Source organism: Sorex araneus, chromosome 10, assembly GCF_027595985.1.
Source record: "Sorex araneus isolate mSorAra2 chromosome 10, mSorAra2.pri, whole genome shotgun sequence".
NCBI classification, from domain to species: domain Eukaryota; kingdom Metazoa; phylum Chordata; class Mammalia; order Eulipotyphla; family Soricidae; genus Sorex; species Sorex araneus.
Window position 1 is genome coordinate 34723667 of NC_073311.1, and position 26261 is coordinate 34749927.

Consider the following 26261-nt stretch of genomic DNA (forward strand, 5'->3'; position numbering starts at 1 on the left):
CTTTAAACCATTAAGTTTGCATAGATTGTTATAATAAAATTAGGTAAAAAGCAATATAAAAAGTCCTGATAACTTGGCTTCAAAGAAGCAATTTCAGGAGAATGGTAGGCCAAACTAAATACTGAATGGAAGGTTCAAGAAGCAAAAGCAAGGTGAAGAATCTATATAAAGAAAACTAAAAAACACTACTTCAAGAAACAAAAGAGGACAGTAGGAAATGGAGACACATCCCCTGCTCATGGACAGGGAGGATTAACATTGTCAATATGGTAATATTCTCATACAGATTCAATGTGGTCCCTATAATGATACCCATGACATTTTTCAACAAAATAGACAAAACAGTCCTGAAATTCAGATTGAGCAATAACCCCCCATAAATAGCTAAAGCAATCCTTGGGAAAAAGAACATGGGTGATATCACCTTATCTACAAGGAACAGTAATGAAAACAGTATGGTACTGAAATACAAACAAACCAGCAGACCAATGGAGCCGAGTTGAATATTCTGACACAGACTCTCAAGTATATGATCACTTTATCTTTGATAAAGGAGCAAGAAATGTGAAGTGGAGCAAGGAAAGCCTCTTCAACAAGTGGTTCTGGGGAAAATGGACAGCTATATGCAAAAATTAATTTAGACCTCTAAATCCAAGCACAAAAGTCAGATCAAAACGGATTAAATACCTCAGTATCAGACCTGAATCCATAAGGTACATGGAGGAAAATGTACTGTATGCAGAATCCTCCATGATATTTAAGCTAAAAGCATCTTCAATGATGAAGTATCACTGCTCAAACAAATAGAAACAAATAGAAACAAATAGGACTACATTAAACTCAAAAAGCTTCTGTACCTCAAAAGAAACAGTGACCAAAATACAGAGAGAGCTCATGGAATGGGAAACATTATTTACCAAATATCCATCAGATAAGAGCTTAATATTCAGGATATATAAGACACTGGAGGTATTTTACAAGAAAAAACTTCCAATCCCATCAACAACAAGTGGGGAGAAGATATGAACAGAACTTCCTCAAAAAAGAAATACAAATGGTCAAAAGGCACATGAAAGAATGCTCTACATGGCAAATTGTCAGGGAGATGCAAATCAAAACAATGAGTATCATCTTACACCACAGAAACTGGCACACATCAAAAAGAACAAGAACAACCAGTGCTGGCACTGATGCAGGGAGAAAGGAACTCTCACTCATTGTTGGTGGGAATGACAACTGGTCCAGACTCTTTTGGAAAACAATATGGACATTCCTCCAAAAACTAGAAATTGAGCTCCCGTCTGACCCAGCAATACCACTTCTGGGAATATATCCCAGGAAGCAAAAAAGCACAGTAGAAATAACATCTGCACTTGTATATTTATTGCAGCACCATTCACAATAGCCAGAATCTGGAAACAACCTAAGTGCCTGGTTGAGAACAGATGACTGGTTAGAGAAACGTTGGTACACCTACACAATGGAATACTATGCAGATTTTAGAAAAGATGAAGTCATGAAATTTGCTTTTAACTGAATGAACATGGAGAGTACCATGCTAAGTGAAATGAGTCAGAAAGCGACAAAGAATGACTACACTCATATGTGGGATATAAAATAACACAATATGAGACTAACACCTTAGGACAGTAGAGACAAGGGCCAGGAGTATCGCCCTATGTTTGGAAGAATGCCTCATGTGCTGAAATGGAGAGGAGCCCACAAAGTCAATGATGGTTGGAGGGATTGCTAGGGATAAGAGATGTTCGCTGAAAGTCGACAAAGGACCAAACATGATGGCCCCTCAGTATCTGTATTGCAAACCATAGTGCCCAAAGGTAGAGAGAGAGTAAGAAGGAAGGTGCCTGCCAGAGAAGCAGGGGGTGGGATGGGGTGGGAGTGGCAGGAGGGATACTGGGAACATTGGTGGTGGAAAATGCACACTGATGGAGACATGGGTGTTCAATCACTTATGACTGAAACTCAATCATTATCATGGTGATTCAATAAAAAAAAAATTTAAGAAGAGTTCATATATTGAACATTTTCTAAATCATAACTGAAAAAGGATGCTAAATTAACACTAAATATAAAAAATAATGTGACTCAATAAGAATAAATTTTATCTCCAAATTGACAATAGTATCAAAATTATTAACTCACACATAAAAACATGGAAGAATATTAATATTCATATAAAAAGAAAATATATATTTACCAAAAGCACTGACTTCCTTATATTATATATATGAATACATATATCTGAATATATGTATGTTATATTTATATGTATGAATACATATATATGCATATATGTATCTGAGGGAGAGGGTTGTCCTCCCACATGATGCTCAGGAGGTCCAGGGCCACTCCCAGCATTCTCAATACACCTTTGTATGTGAGCCATTTGATGTGAACCTTTTACTGTGAGGGAACTATGTTGTTCAGTTTCTGAAGTGCCTGGGAATACCCAGGCTACCCCAGCAGTGCTTAAGGGTCTCCAAAGCTGTGCCTGGTGATGCACAAGGGACCAATTGGTACCAGGGAACAAACTGGGGTCACCTGCATAAAAAGCAAGTACCTTAGTCCCTGTACTAATCCTCTGGCCACTCTCATATATTTTACGATATTAAAATATCCTTATTTTACACTTCTATATTATCAACCAAAGTTATGTGGTCAGATTTTCCTGTATTTGGTGTTGTTTCACTTACTACACATTAACCAGCCAACAAGAGCTTTTTTCTCTAAGAAAAGAATGAAAGGGTCAGGGATGTGATTCAAGCAGCAGAGCACATGTTTACATGCATAAGGCCCTGGGTTCAATCTTAGCACCACATAACCCATGGTCCACTGAGTATGGCACCAGAAACCCTGGGTGTGGCTTAAAGAAAACAAAAAACAAACATGAAAAAAAGTTTATACATAAAATGGAATCAAGCTTTCTTCCTTAGTAAGGATATAATTTATTTTAAATATGATCAATGGCAGAAAATAAGCAGTTATATTGTTGAATATTATTCTGAGTAATTATCATTTAATTCTTAAAATGGTCAGGCAAAATTGCAAAGGAGTAAAATGTGCATGTGTGGGGCTGGAGCGATAGCACAGCGGGTAGGGTGTTTGCCTTGCACGCGGCCAACCCCGGTTCAAATCCCAGCATCCCATATGGTCCCCTGAGCACCGCCAGGAGTAACTCCTGAGTGCAGAGCCAGGAGTAACCTCTGTGCATCGCCAGGTGTGTCCCAAAAAGAAAAAAAAAAATGTGCATGTGTGTTTACACTGGTGGTCAGGATTATTTTTTAATGATTACCAAATTTCAATTATGGCTAAATTTATAGTTCTAAAAATTTATTAACAAATTCCCAAATAAAGCATGAATTAAGTAGAATCTGCTACATGTTTTAACCTCCTTCGATAACATAAGTTTCATTAAAAACATAAACATTACATAAATATAAACAAAAACATTACTCCACCAGAAAGTGGTAATAATTTCTAGCAAAAATAATCATTTTTACAATGTAAAAAAAAAGAGAAATATTTAAATTAAATACTACAAAAACACTACAAATTTTACAAATGAATTCTTCATCATTAAATAATACAACATATGTTTGTAACACTATACACTGCAAAAGAATTATACTCTACCGTTTCGGAGCAAGATTAGCCTCTCCTCCATGACCATCATCATGAGCTGCCTGATAGTGTTTGAAAAGTTCATCAGCTGATCCATGAGATTTCATACACTGAGGACATATGAAGCCCTGCAGACAGAGGCAAAATCAAGGTTTCAGAATGCAAAGTAACAGTATATTTTGAAGTAAAATCCAAGATCTTATTGACACTAATGGTACCATTAACTAAGTTATAATTTATGGTGTTAACTCTAAATTCTGGGGCCAGAAAGACACTACAGGGATAAAGATACTTTCCTTATATCCCACTGAGCCTACTTCAAATCTCCAGCATCACATATGATCAGGGAGAGGGTCACTCCTAAGCATAGAACCAAGAATAATTTCTGGGGACTGCTAGGTGTGACCCAAAAACCAAAAATAAAAAAATATATCTAAACGCTGGTATTATGTCTATTATAGTAAAGGTTAATAAAATATAGGTGAGGCCAGAGGTAGGGTTGCCTTGCATCCTTGGTATACACACTGTATTTGGTCCCCTAAGCACCAACATGAGTGACCCCTGATATGGAATCAGGAGTAAGTCCTGAGCACTGCTAATAGAAGAAGTTTATTAACTATAACAAGCTTTACAACCATCTTTTAGGTTAAATAAATTAATGGCAAAAGAACAAAATTCTTATCTGAGAAATTATTTTAATCTAGAAGACTAGTTGAGAAGAGAGAAGCCTTTCTCTCTCTGGATTATCTCTAGTAATTATTAAGATAATATCTATTTCAATCTACTTCATTGAATTAACAAAAGATTAAGAACATATTCTGAGGACCAAAAAGGCAATATATTAAATAACTCATGATCACAGCAGCTATAAATTTCCTTACCTAAGATTAACACCACAAAAAAAATAAGATGAATGTACACTCTAGTCAAGTATTAAAAACAAATAATTCCAGTGTTTGTATATATGGCATAAAGGCCTGTTCTCTAGACACTTCTCTGTATATATGCTTCAACAATACTAAAATCCCTATGTTTCCTTTAAGACACCACGGAATCTCTTATTCACATGCATTTGCATACAGTGTTGTTTTCTTAACAAGGGCCGTTACGGACAGATCTCACACATGCATGTAGTCGTTGAGCACTAGCAAAGTCATATCCACAGTCTCCATTCATAACCATGTGGTCCTGGGTCAAATCCATAACCTTGTTTTGTTTTTCTTTTCTTTTTTGGGGGAGGGGTGAGGGGAGCACACTCAGTGCTGCTCAAGGCTTACTCCTGGCTAGTACTCAGGGATCACTCCTGAACGTTTAGGAGGCTATATGTGGTGCCGGGGAGCGAACCAAGGTCAACTTCATGCAAGGCAAGCGTTCTACCTGCTGTACTATCTCTCCAGCTTAAATAAACCCATGGTCTTGTACATTCAGAGTTAAGTACTCTGAACATACAAAAACAAAATTTTAAAAGCTCCTTCACTGGATACTATACAAATACTATATTCCCACTATATAAATTATGTGGCAGAATCAAGGCTCACTAAGTATCGATACCAAAATGTAGACAAATATTACCAGACAAAACAAACCTTGAATACAAGTATTTAAAAAAAATCTACAAGAATTGAGGAGTACCTAACTCTGCAACAGCATCAGTTAATGCTATAAACAAAATGCACACATACATATTATACATATGCATGCACATATACACATATATTTGGATACAAATCTATAACATAATGGAATTAAGTACTAAAGAATGAGTAGAAATTTGCTTGCCAGAGATTTTTTTAAAAAAAGACTTAAGTAAATAGAATAGTATTGAACAAAGTGCAGGAAAGGATAAGAAATATAGTGGCACTCCATATGGGGAACAGAGCTGAGTTCTAATCATAGAATTAGAATGAAGGCAGCAGACGAGTGAATACAATGTTCTTCTCTGACATTCTTAAAATGTGCAAATATCTCAGTACTAAGGATGTGCAGAATAATGTCATTAGGCTCCAAAAACAGTTGGTTCCCTTCTGCCTAAATTAATGCCCCCAGTCTGTATATTATTCTAGCTAACATTAAGTTCTCTTTTTTCAAAACTCTTTATTGTCTCCATAATCATGTTTCACAATGGCTATCCACAATGCTTATTTGGTATCCCTATAACTTATGGCCTGCAACTTTCGTAGCATACTCTATTAACATAACATTAGTACAATAGCACATAAACCTCTATAATACTCAGCTTGTTTATTTTCTGTGTATCAAATTCTGCTAATAACTAGAATAAATTATTTGTTTATTTAATAAATAATAACTAGAATATTTATTTAATAAATAAATTATATTTTGTTTATTTAATAAGTAAAAACTAGAATAAATTGTTTACTTATTTATTTAATAAATAAAGAATAAATAAATTATAGTGCTCCTCAGAGGGTCCACATCCTAATTATACTGTTAATCTTCACAGTGTGGGAATTTTGACAATTGTCTCTACTTTCAAGTTTTGGATTTAGATGTAAAAGATGTCAGAAAGCTAATGATTACATTATGAAGGTATTGTCATACCTTTTTAAAGCTTCTAGGTTAATTACCCAGAAATAACTGATTCACCCTTAAAACTTTTATAAATTGAACAGAGATAGTTGACCAAACTGAATTTTCCATGTGATTACACTTAGTATGCTTAAATAAAATTTCAATTTGGTGACATTTCAGAAAAAAAAAACCTCTTTAAAACAAACATATATTTCCTTACCATGTTAAATAGATATTAAACCTCTGCTTAATGTCTCAGAGGCATAAATATCTCTTAATAAGTGTCTTCTACTCCATTAATTCTGCTTAGCTCGTTTAATTCCTGTACCCATATCCTATAGTTCTAGACTCACTTTTGACTTTCATCAGTCATTTATAAAAATGATTTGCATGCTACTTCTAATAATGCTAGCCTTCTATCGGTAAAAATGTGTGTTAACAGAAAAGTTTACTAAAGGTGTATCAGTCATTTAAAATAAATGCAATGGGAAAGACAATAATGTGATAAGACTTAGACACATATAGAAGTATGAAGCTGTGCTCCAAAAATTTATAAAGTGTTGTAAACCGGGGCTGGAGCAATAGCACAGCAGGTAGGGCATTTGCCTTGCACACAGCCGACCCGAGTTCGAATCCCAGCATCGCACATGGTCCCCTGAGCACCACCAGGAGTAATTCCTGAGTGTAGAACCAGGAGTAACCCCTGTGCATCGCCGGGTGTGACCCAAAAAGAAAAAAAAAAAAAGATAAAGTGTTGTAAACCAATTATAATCTGTAAAATCTTAATCAAAATACATTAATTTACAAAGTTCAGACTGAGGGGCTGGAGCAATAGCACAGCGGGTAGGGCATTTGCCTTGCACGCGGCCGACCCAGGTTCAATTCCCAGCATCCCATATGGTCCCCTGAGCACCACCAGGAGTAATTCCTGAGTGCATGAGCCAGGAGTAACTCCTGAGCATCACCGGGTGTGACCCAAAAAGCCAAAAATAAAAAATAAAAAGTTCAGACTGAGTGCCCAAAAGATGTCCCATGAATGGAATACATGGTTCTGTGAATACTAGATCTGAAAATAAAGAGACCTCTCAGTTTTCTGCAAAATATTGAGAGGAATGAAGTAGCTAGAAAATTCCATTAAAGCATTGTTAATAAAATTTAAAAACAGTCAACTATATATATTTGCATAATCTTTTTTGTTTTGTTTTGCTTCGTTTTTGTTATTTGTTATGGCCACACCTGGTGGTACTCAGTGCTTACTCCTGGCTCTATGGTCAGGAATCACTCCTTGTGGTGCAAAGGGACCATCTGTGGCCTACTCATCATTTTCCTTTTATATCTATTTTTGTGTTTGTTTTGTTTTATGAATACTTTTTCTTATATGTATAGAATCCTGGTAAGCCATATGTAAGGCAAGTGTTCTGCTGTACTATCACTCTGGCTCTAATTTCCTTAATCATTTTAAATCTCACTGACTTCCAAACAGATAATTCACTTAAAATTAAAATAAATTCTTTACTTCTGAGATTTCAAATATCACCAGCCCTTTCTTTATAAAGTACACTGCATATAAGAAATTATCTAATTTGAAGTTTATGATATTCCCATTGCACCAAGTATCCTTACAGTTTAAAAGAAAATTTCTTATTTAAATGACAGGAAGATGAGATCATCACTTTAATTATGGCTAGCCCTTAAAGAAAAGGTACTGACTTAATGTTCAAGGAGAAAGACAACAGTCAAAATGCTAAATACATATGTTCATATATATATGTATATATAAAATGTGATTATCTACAGATATATAATTGCCTTACAGAAATGTCTAATTTTTTTATCTTCCCTGGTACAAAAAGTTTTGTTATTTTATAAGCTTTGTAAGAAAGAAAGAAAGAAGGAAGGAAAGAAAGAAAGAAAGAAAGAAAGAAAGAAAGAAAGAAAGAAAGAAAGAAAGAGAGAGAAAGAGAGGAAGGAAGGAAGGAAGGAAGGAAGGAAGGAAGGAAGGAAGGAAGGAAGGAAGGAAGGAAGGAAGGAGGAAGGAAGGAAGGAAGGAAGGAGGGAGAAAGAGAGAGAGAAAGACAAGAAAGAGAGAGAGAAAGAGAGAGAGAAAGAGAGAGAGAAAGAAAGAAAGAAAGAAAGAAAGAAAGAAAGAAAGAAAGAAAGAAAGAAAGAAAGAAAGAAAGAAAGAAAGAAAGAAAGGAAGGAAGGAAGGAAGGAAGGAAGGAAGGAAGAAAGAAGAAAAGAAAGAGCCCAAAATACGTTTTCTCTGTGTTTAGAATACTCCAGTGACTTTCAAAAAAAGCAGCTATATTTAGAAAACTTTTCTAACCTAAAAATGATCAACATTTTCCTCACTGGCTCCCACCTCCAACTTTACTTAGGTAGCAGCCCACACACTACTTCTGGGCAATGTACCATTAATGAAGTGTCATTCTGTCACCTCCCTCAGGTACAGAGAGTCAAAACAAGATTGAAAGAATGGTAAATCTGAGTCTCATACTGTCTATTTTCCCAAATAACAATAGTAGCAGTTCACATTCCAAGTTCCTTTTCTATTTAAAAACAGCCTTAACCTAAAGAATTTACATGCACTCATTTAAAAACACTATATATAAAATAATGAAGATGGAACTTACAAATATACTAAAATACATTTCACTATATATTCCAAATCTTATGCCACAATTTATATAGAAATATTATCTTAAATTTTTACATCTGTTTACAGATTCACAACAAAAGGGGGTGCAAACAGAAATTAAGCCAGCTTCCCAAGCACCTCTTCTTTATTGAGCCTTTTATAAAGCATGCATAATTAAAGCAATCCATATCTCCTTGTAGCAAGAAAGCTAAGCAACACCAAGGCTAGGAAAAACACAGCTATTTTAAGCAACCCATAACCAAGCTGCTAAAACAAAATATACAAGACCCACAGTAACACTGGAGTCATTAAGAAGTTCCTGTCCTCTTGTTTCATTTCCAGCGTGTACTTTCTGGTAATGCTCCGACAAATCAATAGCAGTTATACATCTTTTCATACATAATGGACAGATGAAACCCTGTGAAATAACAACTTTTAGAAGGATATATATACATACAAGAAAAAGTCTTCATAAAACAAAACAAACACAAAAATAGATATAAAAGGAAAATGATGAGTAGATCCTTTTTATGTGAAAGAATTTTTTAAAGTAACAACCACATAAAATAAGGGTCTTTGTATAGTTACATAAGAAAAAGTATTCATAAAACAAAACAAACACAAAATAGATATAAAAGGAAAATGATGAGTAGATCCTTTTTATGTGAAAGAATTTTTTAAAGTAACAACCACATAAAATAAAGGGTCTTTGTATAGTTACATAAAAATAAGGGGGAAATTTCAAATAAAGCTGTAACAACTTTTATAAAAGTAGTTCTGTATCTTTATGCTATAAATTCCCATTGTCTCATTATGTAAAATGTAGTTATAGCTTTATTTTAAATTATTCTCTTTATTTATAACACTGCCCTTACTTACCTGAGCACTATCAAGTTTTTATTTCTAATCAATAAATGATTGGAAGATAGGCTCAGAGAAGCCTCATCCATGAGTGAGTATAACCGTATTTTAAAACCGTATAACCATATTTTAAATTTAAGAATGCTGGAGTGCATGGCCAAATTCATAGCCGCACAATATCTCATATTTTATACCACCAATATACCATGCCAAGGGGCTGGAGCGATAGCGCAGCGGGTAGGGTAGGGCATTTGCCTTACATGCAGCAGACCTGGGTTCGATTCCTCCGCCCCTCTTGGAGAGCCCAGAAAGCTACAAGAGCATCTTGCCCGCAGGGCAGGGCCTGGCAAGCTCCTCATGGTGTATTCGATATGCCAAAAACAGTAACAAGAAGTCTCACAATAGAGACGTTACTGGTGCCTGCTCGAGCAAATCAATGAGCAATGGGATGACAGTGACAGTGACAGATGTACCAAGAGTTCAAAGGGCTGGAATGCTTGTTCACATGCTGGAGCCATGGATTTATTCTCAGAAGAGGGTCCCTGAGCTCTGTTGAGAGAAGCCCCACCACAAGATGTGGGCCTGATTACTTCACTGACAAGCCCGACCCACCCACCCTCTTGGCTCTCTATGCTTGAGTCACACAAGACTCCTGCCTGGTTTTTTCAACATACCAAGCATGAGCCACCTCACAGACTCTTGACTTACTCCACATGCCTGGAACAAGCCTGTGCCAGAAATTCAATGACTCATTTCCTGACTTCCTTCCTTTGAGCTATCCCCTTCTCAAGTCAGCCCTGACAATCCTACTTGAAATTGCAACTACCCAAAACACTCTATGACCCCTGCCCTGTTTTTTCTCATTAACTTTAATTGTGGGACTATGAACGTGTGTTTTTTTTTAACCTAACATTCTACTCAACTAGAATAAAAGCTCCACCAGAACTAGCTTTTTTCATTTTTTTACTCAGCTCAGTGAGCCTAAACAATAACACAGAAGGCTCAACTAGCTCTAACCAGTACAGTAGTACCTTGGACAATGACTGTAGCAATATCACTGTGAGATACGGTTATCACAAATTTACAACTAATAATCTAAGGTTTGAGAATTTCATTTGCCTTTGTGTTGTAACAAACAATATGAAGGAAATCTGTTTGTATCTGCAAGGGGGTAAGCTGGGGTGGTGGGTGGGAAACTGGGGACACTGGTGGAGGGACGGCCATACTGTTAGTGGGATAAATAAATGGTGGGGGTAGTGTTGGAATATACAAGACCTGGAACAACTGTATTATGAACAACTTGGTAAATCATGCTATACTTAAAAAAAAAGAACGGATGCAAGCATGAATGGGTAATAGTGTGACTTAAGGAAGTGCCCACTGGGAGGGATTAAAATGATTAATCCCTTAAGCACTTTACATGTAAATAAAGTATCCAATATGTATTATATTACATTATAGTACTCAAACCTCCTAACACACTAGACCTGAATTAGACTCACTACAAAAAAAAAAAAAAATCTTGTCTCTGCTCCTAAAGACTATGATCCGAGAGGTCTTCTAACCATTTTGGCATCCAGAGCGGCTTCTTACAATAATGCATCTAGACTGTGAACTGTGCTACAACCCCGTGCCGCCCGGGGAGGGATTTTCCCTCCCTACCCTGTTTTTCTGCACGGAAGATAGTGGTGGCGGCAACCCCTGAGTGGTGAAAGCCACCTCCTAAGACTCCCAACCCAGAGGTGTGAGTTTGCAGTGACATGGCTCGTAGGCGATCATGGGAGGGAGGGCATTACTGGCACGCTCTCTGCCCTGATAAGATCCAGAGCTGCCGCGCACGAAACGGACCCTCTGCTCCTAAAGACTATGATCCAAAAGATCTTCCAACCCATTCTGGCACCCAGAGCGGCTTCTTACAGAAATGCATCTAGACTGTGAACTGAGCTAAAATATCAGAAATCCAAAACCGCGCAGCAGCTGTCGCGGCTGCACAAGTTCATAGTCTTCATTCTCAGCAGTGAAAACAAATTATTAAATGATGCCTTTTCAGCAGGCCTGATTGTTGGGGGAAAATTCCAAATAATAATAGTGAGTTCTCTAATGAAATATTGAATGTAGTCAAAGTATAGAGAGATTAAAGTGAAGATCATTAGCTACTTAGGTGTGGGGGGTGGGGCATATTGGGGTTCTTGGTGGTGGAACAAGTGCACTGGTGAAGGGATGGGGGTTTAATCATTATATGACTGAGACTTAAACCTGAAAGCTTTGTATTTTTTGCATGGTGATTCAATAAAATAAATTTTTTTAAAAAAATCTTGTTTATAAAAGGTGTTAGCATTACAATGCCAATATTACAATATAAAACTATAAAAATTGGCAATATATACCTTAAATTTACTCAGTCATATGTTATATGTTATGTTAAATATATATGTAAATATTTTTTAAAAGGAAGTGATAATTGAATTGAAATTTAGAAGTTCTTAAAAAAACTTTATTTATGTGGGAAGACCTCTCCAGCCATGCTAGGGAGCTCCACTTCTGTCAGTAATAAGCCCAGTGGACCTGGAGGTCAGCAGGGTCACACCCTGGTGATGCTCAGAGGCTACTTAGCCTAAAGCTGATGAAGATCATAGGGAATGAGGTGTCAGGATAGAACCCAGAGCTGTGCACATGCTGGGCAAATGCTCCAACCCTTAGAACTATCTCTACAACCTTTTATTTATTTTTCATTTTGATTTTTTCAAAAGGGCCAAAGTCTGAGAACATGCCAAGTAGAGAAGACATGTAAAGAGAGTCTTTTTGTTAAAGGAATAAAACAAATGATAGAGTTGACCAAAGTGAACAAACAGGAAAGTAAAAAATAAAATTTGGCAGATAAGCATAACACAATCATGTATGATCTTGAAAAAGAAAATAAGATATATTTTAATTTATTTTTTTCAACAAGAAGTTAATGAATATTTCTTATCTGGGAAGAGACCTAATTTGATTATATTTCTGGCTACTCTTTGGAGAACTATAACGTAACATTGTAGAAGAACTTGCAGTTTAGGTAAGCAATGGTGTTGCCAGTAGAAATGAAAAGAATAGGACAGATAAGGACGGGAGCCATATGAAAAGGAATTATACATGTAGGGAATATGACAAGTAAGGACAATGAAAAAAATCAAGTTTTCTCCTAAGTACTGAGTATCAGCATCAGAGAGTTTTCCATAAGATAGCTAAAAGAAAGCATGTTGAATAGTAGGGGAAAGAATTTGTTAATTTATTTGAACACATTAAATTTAAAAGAGACATTAAATTTAAAACATACACTAAAGAGCTAAGCTTCCATGTGTATCTACATAGAAATGAACAAATCAAATTCCAATTAAGTACGTGGAGAAAATAAAAAAATGTTAACAAAATTCAATAAAAGGGCAAAGAAGCAAAGCTTAAGAATTAACAGTCAAGGTCATTTCTTTGAAAACTTAATAAACTTCCAGGTCAGAGAAATAGCTCCAATAGGCTGAGCAAATGCCAAGCACACAGGAAGCCCAGATTTGATCCTGGCACAGTATGGTGACCCCAGCACTACCTGGAGCAACTCCTAAAGCTCAGGGAAAGAAGGAAGAAAGACAGGAAGAAAGAGGAAAGAAAGCTATAAGCCTATTGTTTCTCATAACCAAATGCAAAATTCCTCAATAAAAATTAGTAATAAATCAAATCCATAAAAAATCAATAAAAAGTATTAATAATACACGGTGACCAAAGTACATATACATAAATTCTTTATTTCTTTCTCTGAAGAATGTTATAGATGCCCCCACTAACAACCTAATCTGTTACAGCTAATAAATGAAGCCACATATTAAAGGTATACAAAGTACTTTTGTACTTCTAGATCATACAAATAACTGGTAAACCAGGAAAATCAAGGGGTATTTTTTACCAGTATTAAAAAACACACACACAAAAGTAGTAAGGAATAAATTTAGCATATTTGGGGAGGGATAGGTTAGATAATATAGCACTAATAAAAACATAAATACATAAAAGAAAAATATTCTATTCTTAAAATGCTAAGTAGTTTTGGGAGGGGAGTGGGAAATACATGAGAATTTTGCACTAAAAAACTATAAAACAATGATGAGCTAAATGAGAGTTAATCCATGCGCAAGGAGTAAACAATTAATATTAAGATAGCCTCTTTTAGGGTCTGAGAGATAGTACAACAGATAAGGCATTTGCTTCACAAGTGGCAAACCTGAATTCAACCCCCAACATCACATATGGTTTCCCCAAACAACCCCAACATCACATATGGTTTCCCCTGAGCACCACCAGGTATGGTCCAGAACCCCAACCCTTCCCCTAAAAAATAAAAATTAAGAAAAAATATAGTATCTCTCCCCTAAATTGATCTATAGGTTATACTTGGTACTAATCAAAATTAAATAACTTTTCTTAATTTTGAGGGAGGGATGGAGGGCTAGCCACACCCAGCAGTGCTCAGGACTTACTCCTGTTTCTGCTCTCAGGAATCATTCCTGGTGAGCTCAAGGAACCATATGGGGTACCAGGAAGCAAACACAGGTTGACTGTGTGCAAGGCAAGTACCCAACCCACTGTTTCATTGCTTAACCCCTGACTTTTCTAAAGTTTTTATAGAAATGCCAACCACTTATGACAGTAAAAACAGATTTGAAAAATAATAAAATTGGAAGATTTCTACTATCTGGTATCAAGATTTAACTATGAATTAAATTATAGTAATCAGCAGTATATAAACATAGAAAAATAAGACACAATAGCAGACATTAAGTCAATTCATTCCCCACAAAAGTGAAAAATCTAATTCAATAAGAAGAGGTAACATTTTTAACAAATGATACCCAAAAAATCATATGAAAAAGTGATTTATAGATCCACATAAAAGAGTGAATATCAATCACTAACTCATATCATGCATAAAAACTTAAATCATATATAACCTAAAGTTAGGGGGGGGTGGGGTTTGTTGTAATCCATACCTGGTTATGTTCCAAACTTACTCTTGGCTCTGTATTTAGAGATCACTCCTAGCACGCTCCGAAAACCATGTAGAGTGCTGCAAGTACCCTGCCACTGTACTACTGTTCCAGTTCCATAAAATGATTTTAATACATTGAAGGAAATCATGTGAAAAAGACTTCATAATCATGGAATAGGCAGGGCCAGAGTTACAGTACAGCAGGTAAGGCGTTTGCATGTGGCCAACGTGGGTTTGATCCCCAGCATCCAATATGTTCCCCCAAGCACCGCCAGAAGTAATTCCTGAATGCAGAGCCAGGACAGGATTTAACCCCTGAACATTGCAGGGTGTGACCCAAAAATCAAAATAAATAAGTAAATAAATAAATATCATGGAATAGGCAAAAAAAAATTGCATACATATAAAAACATTAACCATAAAAGAGAAGGCAAACAATATAGACCATCAAAAAAAAATACTACTTCTATTTGGAAAAGGTCATTAGCAACATGAAAAAGCAAGCTACAGACTGAGAAAAAAGTAAGAACATCTATCTGTGGGGCTGGAACGATAGCACAACAGGTAGGGCATTTGCCTTGCACACGGCTGACCCGGGTTCGATTCCCAGCATCCCATATGGTCCCCTGAGCACCGCCAGGAGTGGTGCCTGAGTGCAGAGCCAGGAGTAACCCCTGTGCATCGCCAGGTGTGACCCAAGAAGCAAAAAAAGAGAACATCTATCTGATTGTTGACATTTTCACAATAACATAGAAGGTAATCAAAGAAAAATAAGAATAGACAAAGACACATAGAGCTTTTCAGAAGAGTGCAATTTTCTCAGAGTTGGAAAATTATTCTAATGAGAAAACAAAGCAATGTTAAAAGGCACAGTTCACTACCTATTGTAGAGTGTCTGGAGTTAATTGGAGATATATATACATATACGAATTTGGTTTGACTGAGATGAACAAGGGTTACTAAACTCTTTTCAAGATTACAGCTGAGCATTTTGAATTCATAATGTCATGAACAGAGTTTGGCATATTTTTCCTTACATGAGCTCTAATGACATTTAACTGATAACTTTTCTTTTTCTCTCACAATATTATAAAACCTCATTATAGTTAATATACTATACATAATACATGAAGATAGACGAAGGAAGTTTAAAGTTAGAACTAGAGAATATAAAGGGATGAATGGATAAAAGGAGACACATGCCTAGAAATACTAGCAAGCAAGACAAGACTCAAAGATAGAATTGCAGGAGAGCAGAGAAAAGAAGATTGTGCTAGTGGCAGAGTTGGACCAGAAAGTAGAAACTGACAAAAACTGCAAGGCAAAATGTAATATCTCTTAGGGAAAAGATTATGGATGGTTTCTGTGTTCTTTTTATTTCATATTTTTAAATAATAAATATTGTTTAAAATATTTAATGTTAATAGTACCACTACTAAGGCTGACTTCTCAAAATATGGGGGTTATTTTTTAAGGCTCTTATTTTATTAGGCTGGTCTGATAATGGACTCTCAAAGATGGAAGCCTTTAATAAGTTCATAAAAGAAGAGAGTAATTACATAACTTTAACTGAATTTTTCACTAGCTCAGTAGTTCATGGAAGTATAAACACATAATTTGCTATTTAGAAAACACTGAAACTTTTTGTCTGTGTGTGTTTGGCCACACTTAGCAATGCTCAGGGCTTACTCCTGGCTCAATGCTCAGAGGTTATTCCTGATGACATAAGGAAAATGATATGGATCAAACCTGGGTTAGCCTATGCAAGGCAAGTGCACTACCCGATACTATGTCTCCAGCCCCAAGAGTGAATATTTTATTCACAGATTTAAAAATTTTCATTAAAATAACATTAGTAACAGTGTTAAGGAAAAACTGGCAATATTATTTTTCAGTGTAAATACACAGTATTAGTCAAAGGTTGCACAAAAATTCGCAAGAAAGATTAATGAGAACTTTTCTAACAAACGTTTAAATACCAATCTTTACTCCAAATATTTGCCTTTTTCTCTTAAGCTTTACTGCCAAATTATTATCATACCTCTGAAGAGCTTTCATTATTGACCTCCACCGCATTTATAGGAGCTGTTGATGAATCTAAATCAGAACCTTGAGAGCCAACTCTCCCAGGAGTCTGAAACGGAAAGGAGAAAAAAAATCAGCATATATACTAACATATATTCATTCATAAAATATCTAATAACCTGAACAGTAACAGGAGTCCTCCTACACATAAAAGTAGATGTCATCTCAATAATATACAAAGCTATCCTTCACTAAAGACTGAACTCAACAAACTACATGCATTATTCTTAGTTTTAAATTAATAATTTCCTTTTGAATACAGTACAACTCATTTCATTAAATATTTTATTTAATCATAACATCTCTGAGATAGGCCGAACAAATAGTTTTACAAATGAGAAAACATATTCAAAGCAGCTAATAACATCTTGAGATTGTGCTGTTAATGAAAATCAGAAAGCACTTAAACTAAAATGCTTATCTTTTCATTCTTCTTATAGTTCTCTGTACTTCTAAACCTCAATGATTTGACTGATATTAAAATAACCCAAAAATATTCAAATAATTTAACTACTCATCCATCTATCATTCATTCTAGTAACTACCAATCTATCTCTAATAGTTGACATTCCATTATTAAAGATACAGTTTAGAGGGTTAAAGATATTTTACTCTCCAACATTCATCATCTAACATTATCATTAATTAACACCCAGTTACCTTAAAGAAACTGGGAACCTAACTAAAAGTTGGAAAAAGACTAAAAGTATAAGAGTGATTCAATATTCCTCAAAAAAAAAAAAAAACCACTTTAACTCCCACGGTACAAAAAGGGAGAGCCAAAATAAAGAGACTAGTTTTGCCTTATGGTAGTAGGACTCTTAATCACTAACCATACCATTTCTTGGCTGGATATCTCCATCATGAGGTACTTCAAGAACCCAAGACCAAGAACAGATTACTACACATTTATTATAACACCAGAACATCCTATACATACTGTATTAAATAATTAGTATACAGGTCAAAGGGTTGGAATAGACACTCTAAAAGGAAGAGTCCCAAGTTCAATTCCCAACACCACTAGTAAAAATCCCTGAGCACCAGATGTGCCCCTACACCCCCTAGGGAAAAAAAGATTCCCACAAAATTGATATAAATGACAAATTAAGATGAACTGTTAATATTTTGAAATTCATCAACTAAATCATGTATGAAAGCTATAAAATTAATATATACAATGATTATAATTAGATATAAAACTACTCACATAAGATTAAAAGATAATACTAAAAAATGCAAATAATTATTTTTACAATACAGAATTAAGGGTGCTCTGCTTTTTAGTTTTCCAGTTTTTGTTTTGCTACTTCTTTTTGAGAATTTTAGATCCACAGTCAAATTGTTCTTAGAAAATTTCACTAATGAAAATAAAACAAACTTTCCCAATTAGATATCTAATTTTTGACTACAGTTCCCTTGAATATAACCTCCTAAAACTTTCTAAATTTGTTCAGGAAATAGCTTAATACCTATAAAATTCTCATTTTAACTATATTATTAACTACCCTCTTGGAGAAAAAAAAAAGCAAGATTCTAGGCCCCATGATTCTTTTTTTTTTTTTTTTCATTTTTTGTCACACCTGGTGATGCTCAGGGGTTACTTCTGGCTCTGAACTGAGGAATTACTCCTGGCACCATATGGGATGCCAGGAATTGAACCTGAGTTGGCCATGTGCAAGGCAAACACCCTACCTCCTGTACTATCGGTCTGGCCCCAAACTTTAATTTCAATTCCTCTGTATATGCTGCAACCTTTAAAGCAGGCTGTTACATGGCACTGCATATCTATGAACAAAATTTGCTGAGCTACTTTTTGAATAGGTTTACAACAAGCCTAGGGCGGCTGAGAACTGTACTACACTAAACAGTACTTTTCTTTGGAAAACAAGCTTTATGAATAGTTACTCCCATCAAACTGGTTCAGTGCAATAAACATTTCTTGAGGACTGGGACATCCAGTTGTTACTACAGGGATGACTGGTGCCAAAAGTCCTAAACTTGAGAGTTGGTTAGCAACTATTTCCCCATTAAACATCAATGGTAGATATCTACGCACTTCATTGACAAAAGGCTTAATCTACTAAAAAATTCACTTGATTGCTTAGACCATATCATGAATACTAGATTATAAATATTTTAAATTGATCGTTAAAATAAACCGGCAGAAAACTAACTAGGTCTGCTCTAGTGGCTAACATCCATCAGTATCACACTTCAAAAAAATCTTATCTTCTTAAATAATTATGTCATGCCACATAGGTTTGTTTGTTTATATAGAGATTTTAACAAAAATAAACAGAAAAGTCACAGAAAATAAAGAAGGGAATGAAGACCAAGTACAGAGAGTGAGACAGGTGCTCCTGTGGCTCAGTTCACTTCTTCCATGCAAGACATGTCATTGTCCCCCTCAAGTACTGGCATCTTCAGTGACAGAGGTGGTGCCCTCATCTTCAGTAGAGTCATCCCCATCAATACCAAGACCAAATTTGCGTATCCTGTAGGTTCTATTGGCGTGGATCTGGGAGTCTTACAGGCTAAATCCAGAGGACAGGAGTGTGGTCTTTAGAGGAAATCATCTGATCTTTAGACCAGATCCTTCACAGACTTGTCATTCTTGTCAGATCTCAATAATGAACCAGTTGGAGTTGATTTCCAGGTGCTTTTTTGCTGCCATGAAACGCATTGTCAAGTTGTCTCTCAGGGCTTGAGCCTTCATGATTCTTTCCACATCCACCATCCAGCCATTCTTGCTTGTGACAATGCAGTTATGGGGACACCACCAGTCAGTGCACTTTTTCCACCACTTTCTCCTCCAAGATGTTCTTCATTCTTCATGATTTTGTGAGATTTTCAAATTTTGACTTTCCTCCTCCTGTTTCTTTTTCTCCTGTTCATCTTCTAGAAGTTTCAACCCTCTTTGGTGACAGACACCAAGGTCTTACCCTCAAACTCCCACAGCTGACACAGTACTCATCAATGGGCTTAATCATATAGACCACCCTTAAGCCATGCTTCTGAAGCCATTTCACAAATAAATGCCAAGTTGGCAACTGAGTTCTTGGTTTCACCTGCGATACAATAGGTATGTTTCTGGTTTTCCTTCATTCTTGTGCAATAGTCCTTGAGAGAAACCTTATCACCAGATGTGTAGTATCTTAGCAGCTCTGAAAGTTTCTTCTGATTCTAAAAATCTTCATGGATTCCAAGCTTAATATTTTTAGAGATTTTCTCATAAAACTTTTTGTAGTTCTCTTTATCTTCTGCAGTTCTGTGGAGAGTTCTAGGCATTTTTAACCAATTTCTTTCTAATAACTTTCAAAATTTTGCTTTTTTGCTGAATCTCCCAGGACATATTTAAAGGGAGATCCTCAGAGTCCATTACACTTCTAATGAATTTCAGAGATTCAGAGATAAATTCCCAGTTATTCAGGATGAAAACTGCAAACATACAACTTAATGTTCTTTTTCTTTATGTTTTCAAAAAGGTTAAAGGGAGCACATCTTGATACAAAGAGAAGAGTGCTGAATTTCAAATGTCCTTCACCTGAAAAGTGCTTCATTGCCAAGTGGTCTTCCCCGTTGTTGGTCAGGCTCTTATATAACTCCCTGCATTCCTCATTAGTGACATCATCTAGACTGCTGGTCCAAATAGTCTTCATTAATTCAGTTCTTCTTCATCAATGTTCTTCTTGATATTCACCTTTTTCTTGTCATCACCCTTCTTTAATTCTTCCTCTTCATCAGAATCAACATCCACCTCAGGCTTGTCATCTAATTCCTTCTCTTCTTCTCTTCTTTGTCTTGCTTCTCCTCAGCTTTGTCACTTACTTCTCTATTATGGTCCTTCTCCAAAAAGAAAGTAATAGGGTAGCTTATTAACTGGGAGTTTTTCTTCACAATCTCCTTTATTCTTTCCTCCAGGTACTCAGCCTCGTCCTCTCTCAGGTCTAGAATAACCTTTATCCCCTGAGCCATAGGCTCACCACTATCAGTCCAGATCATAAAGAAATCACCACAGAGGACTCTCAGGTATACTGTTCATCATCACTATACTTGGTAATAACAGTCACTTTTTCTGCCACCAAGTAGGTCAAATAAAATCCGAATCCAAACTGGTCAGTCATGGAGATGCTGGCACCCACCTGCAATAAGTACCTCCATGAAGGCATTGGTCCCAGACTTGGGTGTGGTGCCCAGGTCATTATTGAGCAGGTCAACATTGCTCATGCTGAAGCCCAGGTCCTTAATGGTAAGCTTATGGTCCTGCTAGTTAGGAAGGAAGTGCACCTCCTTCCGAATCTAGCTTGCTCAGATCCATCAGGCTCTCATAGCAGATCTGATCTTATCCAGCACTACTGAAGAGTTGGAGATGAGAAGAGTTGGAGATCTCCCAGAGAAAGATCTCTTCTCTGGAGTAGAAAGAATTGACTATCAAAAACATAAGCTCTGTGATCTCCATCTGAAAAGTGAATGTCTCTACTTCCTCCATCTCCTCCAAGGGGTGGTCCTGCATCTGTGCAACCTCAAGCATCTTGACAGAAGGACTGATGGAGTACTTGGACACAGGAGCACCTCCCCAAAAGTACATTTTTCCCATTTAGATCCCAGGGAAGGAACCAGGGCTATACTTAACATTAGAGTAAATTTGCAAGTATGTGGCCCTGAGTTACATCCCCAGCACAGCAAAAATGTAGTTAAAATCCCAAGGAAAAAATTTTGTTTTTCCTCCTATGTTCCTTAGCGTAAGTAATAATATCCTCACTTCTTTAAAAACCTCAAATAAATACTCTCAAATATTAACATTCATAGCAGTTTTAGACATAATAGTTACAAGGTAAAAACAACCCATCTTTCCATACATAGATTAATGAATAAACAAAATGTGGCTTAGACACAGAACAAACTATCACTCAGCCTACAACAAAAAGGAAATTCAGACACATCCTACAACATACATGAACCTAGAAAGTATTATACTGTAGGATAACATTGGTTTGTCCTTCCTTCCTTGCCACAGGGAGCTTAGGTTTAAGTGCTCTGAAGACAATCCCTTTCCTCTGTTTATCTGTAAACTCTTCTCTGTGCTCTCCTCCCCAACCAGTTAATCACCTTTTCCCCTAATCAAATTCTGTTAACTTGTAAGAACAGATCCTTCTAAGCATTGAACTCGCACTGTAAGTTAAATATTGCTTTTCTCCATCTTCTGCATAGTTTACTTTAAAGCAATGTCCTGTATGGACACAGGAAGACAGTTAATATTATGCTCTTGTAACTTGGGAGTTGATTGACTCCAAATAATATTTACTCCTGGGAATCTGCTTTCTTAACTCAGTTGCCCTTAGTTCCTAGCACCTCAAAAGCAGGGTCCCGACAAGGGGCTGAATAGACCCAGGGAAAGCTGTGAGCTACCCTGCCACCGAAATGGGCCAGGCCAAAATGACACAATACTCAACTATAAGTTGAGGGCATGATCATGAACAAATGCTGTCATGATCCAAAAGTAACAAGATTAGGACCCTGCTGGGGTTAGAAGATTAACTTGGCCTGAGAACTGTGGTCTGCAATATATAGTGAGATGTCCTCAGGAAGAACCAAACTTTAAGTTTGATATATCTCTTACTGTGCTCATACAGAATGACATTGCTAGAAATGTTAGAAGTAGATTTACTACAACCATTTAAGTGAATTACTAGCTGAGGAAAGAAGAAAGCGACATATCCTCGTTGGGATCCCACCCTTGATCAGATCTCCTAGTAATCTGAAGTAATCTCCTTAGATGAGACTTTGTTAATCTCCTGGAGGAGTGGTCTTACCCTTATTTGTTGATTTGTTAATGTTCAACCCACCCTTGTGTCATCACCCTATGTGATGGCTATATAAACTAAGTCTGGAGGAGAAGTAAGCGAGAAGACACAGAAGCAGAGCACAAGGCGAAAGAGAATCAGGGAGTCACTGGAGCCAGAAGCAGGTGGGGTGGGGGAGGAAGAGCATAAATCGAGTGAGAATCAGAGTCAGAAGTAAAAGTCAAAGTCAGAAGTAAGAGTCAGAGTCAGAAGTGAGAGCAAGAAGGACTGCAGAGAGAGAAGCAGAAGGGGAATGGAGAATGGAATAAACTGCAATTGATACCGACCAGCTGGGCTCTCATTCCTTCCTTCACCTATCGCCATCGACCTCCTTGGGGTGGGGGAAGTGGCGTGAGACTACCAAACTCGGGCGGTGGGAGAGATAGAGAACCGCTGCCCCTCAGTGAACACACATCATCCCAAGTAAACTATGTCAGACACAAAAAAGACCAGAAGTTTATTATTCCACTTACATGATGTAGCTAAGATAATTAAATCCTTAGAGATGGAAAGTAAAACAGTAATTAGAGGCTAGGAATCAGGACAAATAAAGAGTTACTGCAATACAGTACACGGTTTCGGTTTGTAGCACTGCGCTGTCGTAGCACTGTCATCCCATTGTTATCGATTTATTCAAGCGGGCACCAGTAATGTCTCCATTGTGAGAATTCTTGTTACTGTTTTTGACAAATCGAATACACCACGGGTAGCTTGCCAGGCGTTGCCGTGCGGGCAAGATACTCTCGGTAACTTGCCAGGCTCTCCAAGAGGGATAGAGGAATTGAACATGGGTTGGCCGCGTGCAAGGCAAACATGCAAATACCCATTGTGCTATCGCTCCAGTCCAGTTTGTAATGGTGAAAACTATCTAAAGGTATCAAGATTTCGGGCTGGAGCGATAGCGCAGTGGGTAGGGCATTCGCCTTTCACGCGGCCTACCCGGGTTTGATTCCTCTGCCCCTCTCGGAGAGCCTGGCAAGCTACCGAGTATCTCACTCACACGGCAGAGCCTGGCAAGCTCCCTGTGGCATATTCGATATGCCAAGAACAGTAACAAGTCTCACAATGGAGACGTTACTAGTTCCCGCTCAAGCAAATAGATGACCAACGGGATGACCGTGACAGTGATCAAGCTTCCATATGCTGCATACTAGAAAATGGCAAAAATGGTAAATTTTTATGTTGCTACAATTTGAAAAATAAATTTTTAACTAAACAAACTGAACCTCACAGAGATACAGAGAAATAAATTTTACAAATGATTTAAGAATATGGTCTTAGTGAGATATAGCATAAGGGAAAATAAGAACTTCTAATTTTTTTTAAGTAAAATTCACTCCCTAATTTTACTATTAGTAACAGCAGTAATCTGCACTCAGATGTCACACCCAGCAGTGGTCAGGGACGTTATGTGGTGCTGGAATTCGAACCAGTGTCATGGCCTCAGCCACATCTATGTAAGCACCTTAACCTCTGTATATCTATCTAGTCTGCCACTTTTTTTTTTTTGTCTTAAATTCACTTAGGGAAACTGAGAAAGGTATTGATTTAAAAAAAAAAAAAACTTCTTGAACAAAGCATCTGTGGATCATACTCAAAACCAGAGCCTTAAAATCTATTGTATAACACCATATTTAACAAAAATTTGAATCAGGGGCTAGAGAGATAATATAGAAGGCAGGGTGCTTGCTTTTCTTATAGCTAGAACCCAGGTTTGAACCCCAACATCCATATGGTACTGAAAGTATCACCAGGAATGATTTTTGAGCATAAAGCCAGAAGTAAACTCTGAGTACCACAGGTGTGGCCCCAAAACAACACAGAATCTAATCTGGCTGTAGTCAGATACCTGTTACAAAAGTTATGCATACTATCAGTTCAATGAAACTGATAAAATTACACAAAAATCATAAAATTAAAGTCTACCCTCTAATAATCTTTTATGATATAAAAATCCCTGAAAAAAAAGTAACCAAATAATCAGATAACTTGCAATTCTGGTTCCCAAGGAAACAAAATGTGACACTCTGAAATATACCACGTAGAAGGCTTACTTGGGGGTGGGAGTGGGGGGTGGTACTTTCAAAAACATTTGCAATTGAGTATGAAAGGCACTGATGAACTGCAGTTACAACAGCAGCTTCAGCTAATACTTCTAAAAGTACTAAGGTTAAGATGGCCTTCATATAAATCCTTCTAATCAAGGAAAGGGAATAATTCTTTGTGTCCCCACCCATCCCACCCCTCCAACAACAACCTTTATTAAAGTGAAAGTTGCTTCCAAGAAGAGGACATAACCTTGGGTGGAGTAGATTTCTTCTGTAAGGACAACACTGTTCTGAAAGGGCATTTCAGTGCCATACCAAAGCAGCCACTATAATGAATGCACTTTACTTGTATTTGCCATACTTGCAGAGAAACATGGAGAAAAAAAGGAGGGTGGGCAAAGAGCTCAGTAGAGAAATCTGGTAGACTATCACTAGTCAAGTACCATGATAGTGACCTTAGATGAGTTATCTTATTGTATAAGTAATCAATCCTTGCTTCCTGAAGAGATTTTTTTCTCAACAAAGTTACTAGAAAATATGAAACTGGGAGTTGGTCGAATAGCTAACGCACCTCTCTTGCAAGCAATTTTTCAACCCTGGTATGATCACATACACCAAGTGTGATCCTATTTGTGCCTGGCAAATCTTCTGTCAGTGATCTCCAGCACAACAGACATATCAGCAATGCTGGAGCCAGGTATGTGCCAGCACTATAATTAAATGGTGAAACCCTAGTGAGTAACACAGCTAATAAATGTATGAGCACTGTGGCCATAAACATAACACCCACATGTGCACAACCAAACTATACTCAAGCACCAGTTAAAGAGAACAATGACGCTGATAAGCACCTGTCTGAACAAGGCAACCAAAGGAGTATACTCCCTGGTAAGCACCAAAGCTGAATGTGCAAGTACTGAAAACTTATGTGTAACCCCTAGGAAGAAATCACAAGTAAATGTGCAAATACCACAATCAAATGTGTGCAATCACATGTGTTGTCATCATAACAATGTCAACAGAAGAAAGGGTAGATGGTACAGGTAGTCAGCCAAGTACAAGAAAGTATGAGAGTAGAACAGAAAACTACAATTAGAGTGACTAATATGGGAGGTGATGAAAAAAACTGGGGAGGGGGAATTTGCTATAAAATAGAATTAATAGTAACAACTCATTATATAACACTTTAGGATTCATTATGTAACATTATACAAAATAGTAGGTTGACTTGAAGACTCATAATACTATGCTTTAGTCTTCAATTCTTTTACTCTTTTGACCTAAAAATCCTTAGATCTAAAGTTTACTCTTATTATCGTGGTACTTCGATATGTTCGAGCAGGCACCATGAGAGACGTTACTGGGGCCCGCTCGAACAAATCAATGAGCAACGGGATGACAGTGACAGTGATCATGGTACTGGGGATTGCACACGTCTACAATACTGACTTCCCATCTAGGTGCCTATACTCCTCAATTCTTATTGAGGAAATTCTTATCTATGACTTTCTATAGAAATTCTTATCTATGATTCTTTAACTAGTGATTCTTCATCAAATTCACCATTCTCTGGAGATTCTTATATTGTACTGTAA

At 36.8% G+C, this 26261-nt stretch overlaps 1 protein-coding gene and 1 pseudogene across 1 annotated transcript in view; both read right to left on the minus strand.

The window, feature by feature from the left end:
* EEA1 (early endosome antigen 1) overlaps window positions 1-26261 on the minus strand; it is a 124526-nt gene that overhangs the window by 86616 nt on the left and 11649 nt on the right. The window contains exons 2-3 of the mRNA XM_055118289.1: window positions 16729-16821; window positions 3655-3770 (exon numbers count right to left, since the gene is read on the minus strand). Coding sequence (XP_054974264.1) covers window positions 3655-3770; window positions 16729-16821 — 209 coding nt within the window. The remainder of the gene's footprint in view (window positions 1-3654; window positions 3771-16728; window positions 16822-26261) is intronic.
* Window positions 19143-21306, minus strand: LOC101544579 (heat shock protein HSP 90-alpha-like; annotated as a pseudogene).